Consider the following 12,945-nt stretch of genomic DNA (forward strand, 5'->3'; position numbering starts at 1 on the left):
AAGAATCATTTCAATCTCCAGAAGAGCAGCAATGAAGAGACCTCAAAGTAAATACACTAGGATTTGCAAGTGTGTGAGTAAACGAGTAAACACGGGAGCATTTCTCTGGTATTGAGATGGGAAGTTGAACCTGCCCTTTTTTCTGACCCCCCCATCATCTCACCAGCCAAAAGGCTACAGCAGGTGATTCAAATGCCCTGCTGCTTCCCTCCTCCTGTACTTCTTTAGCTCCACATGAATGTTAAAGTGGCTTTGCAGCCTAAGTAGAATTATAGCTACCCAGCATACTTTATTACAAAGCAATCTAATCAAATACAATACACAGCGCCATCATACACACCCGCACAATACATCAAGTTATGCCGAAGCGATAACGCTGATAAATTGTTGCAACAATGTTTCATTGGCCAATTTCCCCCTGCTGCCCCGGTCGCTGCTCCACCCTCTGCCGATCTGGGGAGAGCCGTAGACTAGCGCCATGCTTCCTCCGACACATGCGCAGTTGCCAGCCGCTTCTTTTCACCTGAAGTAGCACGTGGGAGGATCATGCTATTCCCACCAGTTCCCTTCCGCCCCGAACAGGAGCCCCGACCGACCAGAGGAGGCACTAGTGCAGCAACCAGGACACATACCCCTAATCCGGCTTCCCACCCGCAGACACAGCCAGTCGTGCCTATATGGACGCCTGACCAAGCCGGAGGTAACACGGGGGTGCGAACCTGCGACCCTCGTGTTGGTAGGCAGGGAATATACCGCTACACTACCCGGACGGCCAGAAGTTGAGCCTCCTTGCACAAGATTCTTTATTTTTTTTGCGATTGCCCCAAAATAAGAATGATAATGCTATGTTTTCAGTCTTTACTCTGCTTGTTAGGTTATTTATTGTAGTTGCTTTGGACCTACCGCCCCCTATTGGCTTATTCTGCCATCACTTTCATTGTAAGTCACTCTGAATAAGAGCTTTAACTAAATACCTTGCAGTGAACCCGGATGCAGTCGTAGAAGTAACGCCACTCGTCGGGACAGAACTGGACCTTCAGTGTGTAAGCCAGGCCCGGGATGAGCCGGTACTAGAGGGGAAACAGACGACAGAGCCAAGTGGAATTACAACCGGGACCATAATGTTATATTCATGTCAGCAATCAACGGCTGAAACAAAAATTACCTTTTTGGTGTATGTGGTTTGGAAGTATTTGGTTTGGGTGGGGAGGATATGAATATTCATGACTTCTGATGAGATGTTGATTAGTTTCTGAGGGAGAGAAGAGAAGAGGTGTATTCATTTCCCGTGTATCAGGTCCTTGTTGAATAAAGCCTCGATAGAATCCGAATGAGATGAATGTATGATAGGATTACAATCATTTCAATCATTTATTGCAGTGGATCTATGGGCCTGTTTCTGGTGGGTCGTGACTTGTGACTCTGGGGGGGCAATAACAAGAAGCACTGGTTTAATGTACATGTATATGGAGCTAGAAGATAGAAAAATACATGCTACCTGCTACCTGAACTGACTGAACCCAAGCTGAACACAACACATGTCATAATAAACATTCCATAATACAGAGTGATGATCATCTCTTCATGAACTGGAATCGGCACAATTTAGGTCCTTTTCCAATTTCGCCATTTTTTGGAAGACTTACTCTATTCAAATTCTTTCTCTACATTCACCATCCACCACAGCCTGTGAATGGAAAATTGTACCCGCTAGCAGTTAAACCTCAACATGGTATTTAAACTACAGCGGTATCTCGGTCCCGATCTTTAACCCTTTCTCCTGCTGTGCTCCCAATTGGTCATTTCTCCGATTTTAATCAAATGGTTGTAGTGGCGGGCCAGACTGAAGTTTCTGGTATCATATGAAACGAGAAGACCCCATGACAGCCATTGGTACCAACCACACCATGCTAGCTTGTCAGCAAGGGGCTAAATAACACTCCAGATTTCGGCTAAATTTTGGCCAGGGAAAAACTATTTTCAAAGGGGTCCCTTGACCTCTCACCTCAGGATATCTGAATGAACGAGTCTCCCCTTTACAGGGTAGCACAAGCACTTTTCGACAAGGCAGCATAAACCGACAGAGGAATATATGACATCACTGATGGAGCTTCAACGGACCTGATGGATCTGATTGGGGGGGGGGTTGATGGGGGTGGGGGATGCAGGTATGCGTCGCTCACCAGGATCTTCAGGTAATCCTTCCCCAGCTCAAAGCCACTGAAGTGGAGCACAGACGGCTCTGCTTGGATCAGGCTGTTGCTTCTCACTTTGGCGTAGATTCCTAGGATGGAGGGGGGGGGGGGGGATATATTGAATATAATAATATGAGTTAGTAACAGAAAAGTGGAAGAACATAGGCTGATTCACATCGACATAGAGGTAGTAGTATACTGTATTCTTTAGCCAATAAGTAGAAGGTATATTGATGTCATAACAGTTATTATGAAGGCTGGGAGGTAATACAAATGATAAGAAACTCCAAAATAAGAAGCCATGTAAAGTGACAGCAGGTCTACTCTCAATGCATTGGTGAAATTCATCATGGAAACTTGATTTTTGCAGCTAAAATAGGGACAATATCTCAATAAATAGAGCACAGTAATTAAAATGAATAATATATTCTAACATAACGTGAATAGTGATGACAACAGTATCAGATATGTGGCCAATACCAGGCTAAAGTATGTTACTTTATCAGATAATTTCCCCAATTCTACAATCCAATACCAAGCACACCATGTAATATGTCTGTAATCCCATTAATGACTGGATTTTCTGCATTTTTTTCCACATGAGGAAGTGTGAAAGATCACACTAATGGAGAAAAATGACCCCATCATTTTTGACAAATGACAGCAAGCTACCGTGTGTTACATTTTTTTTTAATGCAGTGTGGAAAGTCAGCTCATGCCTTAGGCTTAACACTCTAATGTGCTATCAGTGCATCCCTAGCAGAAGGTGACAGAGAACAGGGCTGATATCTACTTGAGTCCAGGAGGTGATTGGGGATGTTGGCTCTGCCCCTGCTCTCCTCCACCAGCTGGCCCAGAGGCAGAGGGGTCCTTCCCCTCCTGAGGGGCCCTGACAGGCTCTGCGGGCCAGAGAGGGCCACCTCCATCCCAGCTAGAGGTCAGCGCCCGCTGGGCTCCCCCACAGAGAAAGGACAGGGCGCTGGAGGAGAGGCAAGGGAGGGGGAGGCAGTATGAATAACTTTGTATTTGTGTGAGACTTGAATTGCATAATGAAAAACAAAACAAAAGTACAGTCATGGAATGAGAGCACGTTACTTATTTTCAGAATGATAGTTACAAGATTCATTTATCGTCATACTGTTGTCGATACTCGATAGGAAGAGTTAGCCTGCATACAGCATGTAATAATGTGTGTGTGTGTGTGCGTGTGTGTGTGTGTGTGTGTGTGTGTGTGTGTGTGTGTGTGTGTGTGTGTGTGTGTGTGTGTGTGTGTGTGTGTGTGTGTGTGTGTGTGTGTGTGTGTGTGTGTGTGTGCAGTAAGTATCACATCACTCTGCTTCAGCAACGTCTAACTATGCCACTGTCTTGACAGGTACCCTTTGAGTTAAGTTATAACAAACGCAGAGAAGATACTATCAGAAGTTAAGATAAAGTAATTTTAAAACTAACAACAAAAACTTTAACACTTTGAAAGTCTTATGTGACAGCAGTAGCTAATGCAGGCTAACGAAGACTCAAGATTAGCATTAGCGTGAAAGTGTAGTGAGAAAGCTAGCAACACTCAGCTACAGTAATGTTACTGGTTTAATTTATATAGAGGCTTAATGTTAACGTCACTTGACTTGCGTCTTACTTGCGTTTTAGAAGAAGGGAAAAACGGTTGGATTTGGTTGCTCATATAAAATAGCCATATTTCAATCTACTAATAGTGGCTGAAACATTTCATTTTGATACAGACTTGTTCTTGTTGTTGCTGGAGAGGACCCGCCATCAAACATTGTGGTTGCTATAGTGACGCAGGGGCTCAGAAAGGGCGGGTCAAACGTCAAGTGGGCGAAGACGATTGGTTAGCTAAAAGTTTCACACCCAGAGCTGTCAAGCTAAACATAACTATACCAGAACAATACCGGAGGTTATGTGATTTTACTTTCAAAGTAAAAGCCATTTTGTATGGTTTGCTTTGCATGGGTCTGTATGAATATATGCTGGAAAACACGTTTTGGACTAAAGAATTGTTTTCAATCACTCCGACTTAACCCTCACAATTAATTTTCACTCATACTTCATTCTCAAAAAAGACAGTTTAAGGCGTTTAAGGTCAATCCAGGGACTTTTTTTTTTTTTTAAGATGAGCGGAAGTGTCGTTTTGTATTCTCGCTAGCTTGACACTGATGTTCAACAGAGTGCACTGACTGATACAATTGTTATCGACACACTGATATGTTTGATTTCCATGACGAGATGCTTGATTTTCACCCCTCCATCAGATATGCGGCTAGAGTTTAGAATTGACATAATTCTGGATGAGAAAGAGAGCCTGCCTGACAAAATGCAGAAAGTGGGAATTATTATTGGACTTTTAATGTTGCCCCTCCAGGTGAGGAAGAAGATACATGCTTGTTTTGAATTTATGATAAATGTTAAGAATAGGCGCATTACTGCTTGTGCTTATTACAGGCAAACCCGTCTCCAGCTTGTCATCCTCATATCATTCTTGTTAAAGAGGAAGAAAAGTGCATGGAAGAGCTGCTACTTTTTAATGCGTCCAAAGCAACAGGTGAGTCAACAACACATTATTTGAAACATTTTATTCTCGGGCCTCGGCCTAATAATTCGTCTGATAAAGAATAATATTACATTATAATAATGATACATGTTAACTTTTCCGTAAATCAAGGTTTGGTGCCCAATTGCCTTTTATCGTTGTTTCATCTAGAGAAACAATTAATGCAATGCTATATTGCCACCTAGTGGTATTAAAATGTAGTACATATTGAAATTAGATATTTTTGCATGGCAGGAATCCAGATTAACCCACATCTGATGATTCCTCAGTGCTTATTCTGCAATGAGGAGTTTATAGCCTATTACTTAATATTAGTGGCTTGGTTATTTCTGTATGAGTCCAGCAACTAATAGAAAAATAAAACATCTCTGTGAATTCTGTTGCATTAAAACAATATGAGTGTCTGCAGACTGCATGGGAATGTGGGACAACTTGAACTGCTGGCCGCCTGCTTCTCTTGGGGAAACCATCTCACAACCCTGTCCTGAGCTTTACAGCTCAGAAGGTGAGACACTATGCACACAGAGAGAGAGAAAGTGAGAGAGAGAGAGAGAGAGAGAGAGAGACCCATTATCTATCACTTTACACTGGTTAATGATTTGCCAGACACCTAATTTGTTGAAGACAGTTTGTCTTCTCAGGATTCTCCATCCAAACTGTCAGCCATAAAGCGCTTGTGTACATAGAGACACTGAGTGGGCAGATGGGAGCGCTAGATTTATGTCGGGAGATGAGGATGATAGATTTCATAATGATGTGTCTGAACAAACAGGTGGATTGAGAAACCGGAATAGGGAAAGTCATGTTGCACAGAAAGAAAGAGAGACTTTTGACGTTCTTTAATGAATCATCCTACTTTAACAAAACCACAGTACACAACACACAACTCACAAGTTCATAAAACCCCAAGCACCTACCCCAACAATAAAAAGCACCCCCCCCCCCCCCCCGCCACACACACATACACACACACACACACACACACACACACACACACACACACACACAGAAAGAAAGAAAGAATTCCCTCATACCATTCATTCCAGGAAAACCCGTCAATTTTTGTGTGTTTTCTTTTGTGCCCCCCCCCCCCCCCCCCTTCCTCCCCCCCCCCCCCCCCCCCCCCCCTCTCTCTCTCTGTTTTCCAGGTAAAGTGCATCGCAACTGCACTGCCACAGGCTGGACAGACCTGCTGCTTCCCCATGAAGATGCCTGCGGATACACTTTCAACGATACATTCCACTTTCTGGGATGGGATCAGGTTGGGTGAACTCTTGCAGTGTCTCAATAGAAGAGGGATATCAAATATAAAACCACCACATTTTCCTGGCATGATTTTGAAAAAACTACTGGTTTGTATTAGAAAGTGGATTGAGGAAAAGTCATGGAGGGACATTTTGAAAGCTGAAATATTTCACTAATAAAATGAAATAAATAGTGGTTTCCCTTTCCTTTCCCAACCCATTTTTGCATTTCACCAGTACAATGTGAAATACATATTATGCCCGATTCCACCAGTGGCCCAGTGGAGTGAGGTCAGTTTCTGACTTACAGTAATAATTACCTGGGTTTGGATCAAATATATTGTAAGAAGAAGTTTAGAATCAATAAAATTCACAAATTTGATCTGATTTTCGCAGACTAAACAAAGGAAATGCTTTCCCACAGGGGCTGTACTGTCAAATGATAAAGCATGCTTCTCTTCTCCTATCCAGTCATCAGATTCCCATCTGTATTTCTCGTATGTGAAGACCATGTACACCACCGGCTACACACTCTCCCTCATCTCTCTCACCATCGCCATCACCATCCTCTCTCTGTTCAGGTAAAAAAGATGTATATTAATAGAATGGTCTTTACTGCTAAACTGAAATATTTGTCAACACTTTAAGCTATTTGAACAGACTTGCCTTGTCAAGCATTCTCCTTCAATGTGTTGTGCAGTTGTTTAACCATCAATAAAGCTTAAAAGTGCCCTTAAAGAGGACATGAAACATTTGATCATAATGACTCTAGTTCTTTTGCATTTCACCTCAGACAAGACAGGACACTGCTTTCAAGTGTGAAATTTACCTAGATTTGCTAGAAAGATTCACAATATTTCAGCTTTTCTCCAACTAGTCGCTGCGAGATGATATCACTAGGTTGACTGTACAGTACAGTAGTAAGGATTCTGAACATTTTGATGAATCAAAACAACCACGACCTATTAGAATTCAAAATCCTTACTACTACCAACACTTAACTAGCCTGTACTCCACTACTGTACTCTATACTGTACTGTACAGTCAACCTAGTAACATCATCTAGCAGCATCCTAGTTGGCGAAAATGTGAAATGTCGTTCATCTTTCTAGTAAATCTCTGTAAATTTCAGACTTGAAAGCAGTGTCCTGTCTTGTGTGAGGTAACATGCAAATGAACATATGATCAAATGTTTCATGTCCTTTAATGTCCAAGACTTTGATAATAATCGTGTTGCCTTCTAATCTCTAGTTGGATTGTAGAAAAAAAAAAACACTACCAAGAGGGGGCGACATCGTTAACAAACTCCTCCGCAGAGAAGCCTATACGGGATCAATCTGGAAATAAAAATAGACTCTGGGTTCCCAGATTGATACTGGATAGACACTGAACACTATCTACTATAACACTATGGTCTGAATGAAGACAATAGTTTATCTTGTTTCCTGTGATGGTTCTGTGTATTGTTGGTTGATTCATTCATTGTATCAGCTATACTGTATTATCTTTTATTCTTACTGGTGTTTTGCACTTGTTCTTGTACTTGCTATATGTGGTAACTTATCATTGGCTGGGTGGTGATGATGCAATAACCATGCTCCACTTTGAATGATGTATTTGCAGTGGGGGTATTTAAACCTGCCATCCATCCCATGTCTCTGTTTGACAGGAAGACACTTGGTAGTGTGGAAACATCCGTCAGTTGTTTGCACCTGAATAAATTGCTGAATTTGACTGTGTGCTCCAGATCTCATCTTTCATCCAGATGTCTAGTTGGATTTGAAGTGAATGCCTTATTGCTGTTGTATCCAGGAAGCTCCACTGTACCAGGAACTACATTCACATCCAGCTGTTTGTCTCCTTCATCCTGAGAGCCATCTTCATCTTCATCAGAGACTCTCTGCTCTTCACCAGTGATGAGCTGTACCACTGTGACTACTATCCGGTAGGGAAACTCTCCTCCTTTTACATGCTCAACCCAGACTGATCTTATACTAAATATACATGTTTTGAGTGCTTGCTCTTTCCATGAAATAGACCAGTGATTCTCCACCTTTTTCATATCAAGAACCTGTAAATTTAGTCCACATCAGAGCCACAGACTCCCATTTTATGAGATTTTTCTCTCAAATGCAAATCTTTGTCTTGCTAGATATGATTTTCTTTTTCCAGATTTCCATGACTATCTGTATTGCAGGCAGAGAGATAACAGAGAAACTATGATCAAAACAGTCATTCTTCTACATTCTCTCTTAACTTCTTGTAAATTAAATAATGGTATAGCTCAGTGGTTCCCAAACTTTTTTTCTGGGGACACACTTTTTAAAAATGACAAACCATCGTGACCCATAATTCACAACAGGCCTTATCTATAAATTGTGAGAAGAGCGATTTTGTGAACGTTCCCGACCATTTTTACTGCCAGTTCCACATCACCCTATATTATCTTCAAAGGGTAAACCAGCTATTTCAAAGAGATATAGCCTACGTTTGGTAAATCATAACTTACTACTAACTGTTTTATGCACGTTATTGAAAACATATACAATTCAAATACTTTATAAATTAGATGGGAGACCAAATAAATCCTGTCTCATTGTTTTTATTTCTTCTCAGTAAAACAATATACACATTTTAAATAAAAGACTGTGGAAGTAATTCTGCAAATGTATTTGGCGACCCGCCAAAAAAAATCTCCTGCGACCCACCTGTGGCTCCCGACCCAGTCTTTGCAAAACACTGGTTTAGTTAACAATTTGTTTGCTGGGGACACCCTGGAACCCCCTCAAGGACCATAACCACTGAAATAGACTGAATCCAATTGAAAGCTATGACGACCTTATTGATTTCACCTATTGTTTTCTACTGGTCGTCTGCGGCCCCCTGGTGGTCCGTGAAGGCATTGTAGGTGGTCCCTGACCATGCATTCAATAATGTAGTTCCTATGTAATCTCAAACCCTTTCCTCATATGAATGGTTCTGTCAGGTTGCTTCTTAGTCAGAATGGAGGTCCCTGGGTCACAATCAGCTGAAAACCCCTAACCCACTTCAGTCATAAAGGGAAGATTTAAACAATATGTCTAAGCCTTGACATGGATTGTGAAAGCCATTCCTTCCACATACAATAAGAAATGTTAGATTCCACATCAAGAGGAGGCAAGACAGTTGTTTTCCTCTCTCAAAAATAAACAAAAACAATAACGATAATTTAAGATTGTCATGTGCGGCAGGTGGCGTGTAAAGCGGTGCTGATGCTCTGCAACTACTCCATCCTGGCCAACTACAGCTGGCTGCTGGTGGAGGGGCACTTCCTGTTCACGCTCGTGAGCCGCTCCTTCTTCTCCCTGAGGAAGCACTTGGCCTGGTACATCGTCCTCAGCTGGGGTAGGGAGACCTGACGACCGAAATCAAGCACACCTCACTTTTTTGTATTTTATTTTCTTAGAAGAGGGGACCTTTTTCAGCGCAAAACTCTATTAGGTTTGGATTCAATAGCATCATTTCTTTCATCACACAGGTGTTCCATTAATTGTTATTCTCTCATGGGGATTGGCCAAGTATTTCTATGAGGATGAAGGGTAAGTGAGGTGAAAATCTCTTTAATGTATACAGTCATTCAATTATTATATAGAAGGATTTTCATATAATTTCATATTTCAATACTAAAGCTGTTGGGAAACCAGGAGACACGAGTCGATTTGGTGGATTCTGCGAGTGCCAGTGCTGCTAACCATATTTGTAAGTACAACTTTGTTTCCTATTTCACTTTTCTTTGCTCTTAAATATTTGCCATGTTCATCGATTTCATTCGTTTCAGATGAATCTGATCTTTTTCTTGAGCATTTTGAGGATTCTGGTGGGCAAACTGCGGATGCCAGATGCTGCACACAGGAATGAATTCAGCCAATATAAGTGAGTCTTACATTTATCTTTCATATCATTCTGCATACAAATGTACACTCCCCCCCCCCCCCCCTTTTTTTTTTTTTTTTTTACACACAGGGACAGAGATAGTGTTTGTTTCCATACCCCCCCCCCCCCCCCCCCCCCCTTCACATGAGTGTGAAGCTGTGCTTTCTCCCTGTCCCTCTGACCAGGAGGCTGATCAAATCCACATTCTTTCTGGTGGCATTATTTGGTCTGCAGTACAGCCTGTTCGTTTTCGTACCTGTCAAAGTCAGCAGCCTGGTGTTTAAGATATGGACCTTTGCAGAGTTGGCTCTGTCATCCACACAGGTGAGAAGTGAGAGAGAGAGAGAGAGAGAGAGAGAGAGAGAGAGAGAGAGAGAGAGAGAGAGAGAGAGAGAGAGAAAGAGAGGGGGGAGGGAGGGAGATGTTGAAAGACCACAAGAGAGAATGAACATAAAACTATTTGTTCCTGATGTTATTGCATATATATCTGTTCATCCAGCATGGACAACTTAGAATAATAAAGATTACATCCATACTTACTGACCTATGTCCCTTTTCCTTCTCTAAGGGGTTTGTGGTGGCCGTCCTCTACTGTTTCATGAATGGAGAGGTAAGAAATATGACTATAACTGACCTCTACTGGCAATTAATAGATATTGCAACAACACTGACAGATCTGGCACAGCTTTAGCCTGTAATTGATACAACATTAAAGTCACATTGTAACAATAGTGATGAGAATTATAGCACAGAGTTTTTGAAGTGCGTTTGAAATCTCAGCACCTCCAAGCAGTCATTGAGTCATTGGTATTGGTAACAACCTGGTCAATGGCTGTAGTTATATTATGGTCACTGTGTGCCATGGGGCAATAAAAAGACTTAATGCACCACATAGGGCCCAGCTTTTTGTAAATCACCGGGTGTAGAGTGGATGTTAGTGAAGGAAAATGACTATTCTCTACACAGGTTTCATAATATCTCCCCATGTAGCCTACAGTGTAGGAGACAGTTCCACAGATCATTAAATCAATAACAAACTTCCCATATGAGGATCCTGGGACAAAATCGTTATCGGGGCCAGGGCTTGAAAACGTTCAGAAATTGAGTTACAGCACAGCACCGATGCAGTTTGCATTTCAAAGGTAAGATTTCTCCAATGGCTACTTGTTTGTTTCTGACGTGTCTCTCTGGCTGTAAAACTCTCAGGTGCAGCATGAGATCCAGAGGCGGTGGAGGAGGTGGCGTCTGACGCAGCGTCTCCCCGGCCGGCGCAGGCAGCAGCATGGCTCCATCAGCCAGAGCGGAGCTGCTCCCACACAGGTGTCCCTGCTGCCCTGCCCCCCGCACGCACCCGCACAACCACCCGACACTCTGGACATGTGACCCAGGTTCTAGTTTGTTCTCCCCCTCACCGACATGCAGTGTTGTAGTCTAGTCGAGTCGGACTCAAGTCTGAGTGCTGGACACATTAAAGACCCGTGACTCGACTTGGACTTGAGCACTGATGACTCATGCATTCGGACTTGGAAGTTGGAGAGAAGGACTTGGACTCGTTAATTGATAAAGATAGTTTTTCTTTTCTTTTTTCTTTTGGGTGTTTTGTGCAATAGGCCATAATAATTTGGTATAAGATATTGATAGCTATATTAAGTGACATTATTCAATCTCACTCATGTCCAGTAACCCTGGACTCACACTCAGGTAATGGGCACTCGACTTGGACTCTTCTTTGGTGACTTGGACTCGAACACTTGGAACTCGACACTCGACTTGGACTTGATATATAGTGACTTGACTACACCACTGCCGACATGTAATGGAGTCCGGATTGGATTTAGATTTTTCTTAATGACGTCCAGTTTTTAAGGTACTTCATATAGCATTTTGTCCATTTGTTTTGAAGAGCAAGAATTAATACCACTGTTCTGACCAAGTAAGCTAACATGAAATTGAAGGTGTGCCGTTAGAATGTAAGCACTGTTTTGTGCCGTAAAGAAAAACAGCAGATTACCCGCAAAATCCAACATGGTGGCACACAAAGTAAAAAGCAGTAGAGGTAAAGGCTGCCAGTCTTCTTGGTGATACAGTAATGATACTAATGTCTAATGTGTCAACATTAATGTGGCAATGGTTTATTGATGTTAAAATGCTGCACATAGCACCTTTAGTGAAAGCTTAATATGGTATAAACACCCCCAAGAACTGATAGTTACAATGATAGGAGATAGGTACAATATATATGACTCAGAGAGGCCATTTACACCTGATATTAACATGCGTTTTCTGTCATCAGATTGCAATCAGATTGTGCTTGACCACTTGAAAGTACAGGTGTAAACGCCCCAAAGACACATTGAAGACGGATTGCAATCTGATCGGCCGAACCACCTCCGGAGGTGGTCAGGGACGCATTGTGTACACATTGAACACAAGTGTAAATGCAATGTGTCCTCTCAATCTGGATACAGCAACTGTATGCGGATTGAGGGGACACCCATTTTGGGTGATCAGATTGAAATCAGATTGCAATCTGATCACCCAAAACGCATGTTAACACCAGGTGTAAATGAAATCAGGCTAATGTGGTCAAGCACTATCTGATTGCAATCTGATGGCAGAAAATGCACGTTAATGCCAGGTGTAAATGGTCTCATAGAAGACGGATTGCAATCTGATCAGCCGAACCACCTCTGGAGGTGGTCAGGGATGCATTATGTACACATTGAACACAAGTGTAAATGCAATGTGTCCTCTCAATCTGGATACAGCAACTGTATGTGGATTGAAGGGACACCTGTTTTGGGTGATCAGATTGAAATCAGATTGCAATCTGATCACCCAAAATGCATGTTAACGCCAGGTGTAAATTAAATCAGGCTAATGTGGTCAAGCACTATCTGATTGCAATCTGATGGCAGAAAACGCACGTTAATGCCAGGTGTAAATGTCTTCCTTGCTTCTTATTCATCCAGTTGTATTCAGTCACATCTGGGAACGTCCCAGTGCAGCCAGTCTTGTATTGGTGGAC

The 12,945-nt window shown here is 42.2% G+C and overlaps 2 protein-coding genes across 2 annotated transcripts in view; one reads left to right on the forward strand and one right to left on the reverse strand.

Annotated features, from left to right (window-relative positions):
* The window catches only part of cfap221 (cilia and flagella associated protein 221), a gene marked incomplete at both ends in the record, with an annotated part of 41,930 nt that extends 38,809 nt beyond the window's left edge, over positions 1 to 3,121 (reverse strand). Inside the window, 4 exons of the mRNA XM_083632946.1 lie at positions 975 to 1,070; positions 1,166 to 1,252; positions 2,184 to 2,284; positions 2,989 to 3,121. Coding sequence (XP_083489072.1) covers positions 975 to 1,070; positions 1,166 to 1,252; positions 2,184 to 2,284; positions 2,989 to 3,121 — 417 coding nt within the window. The remainder of the gene's footprint in view (positions 1 to 974; positions 1,071 to 1,165; positions 1,253 to 2,183; positions 2,285 to 2,988) is intronic.
* A 2,060-nt stretch (positions 3,122 to 5,181) lies between these two features.
* Positions 5,182 to 11,300, forward strand: LOC310773020 (vasoactive intestinal polypeptide receptor-like; the record flags this gene model as incomplete). The annotated part of the gene is made up of 11 exons (XM_083632947.1): positions 5,182 to 5,266; positions 5,910 to 6,022; positions 6,477 to 6,586; positions 7,818 to 7,950; positions 9,236 to 9,389; positions 9,523 to 9,583; positions 9,674 to 9,743; positions 9,823 to 9,917; positions 10,103 to 10,241; positions 10,486 to 10,527; positions 11,124 to 11,300. 11 exons carry the CDS (start codon positions 5,182 to 5,184, stop codon positions 11,298 to 11,300), a joined length of 1,179 nt encoding a protein of 392 aa, XP_083489073.1.
* Positions 11,301 to 12,945: the final 1,645 nt, after the last annotated feature.

Source organism: Poromitra crassiceps (assembly GCF_964638095.1).
Source record: "Poromitra crassiceps genome assembly, chromosome: 3".
Lineage (NCBI taxonomy): Eukaryota > Metazoa > Chordata > Actinopteri > Beryciformes > Melamphaidae > Poromitra > Poromitra crassiceps.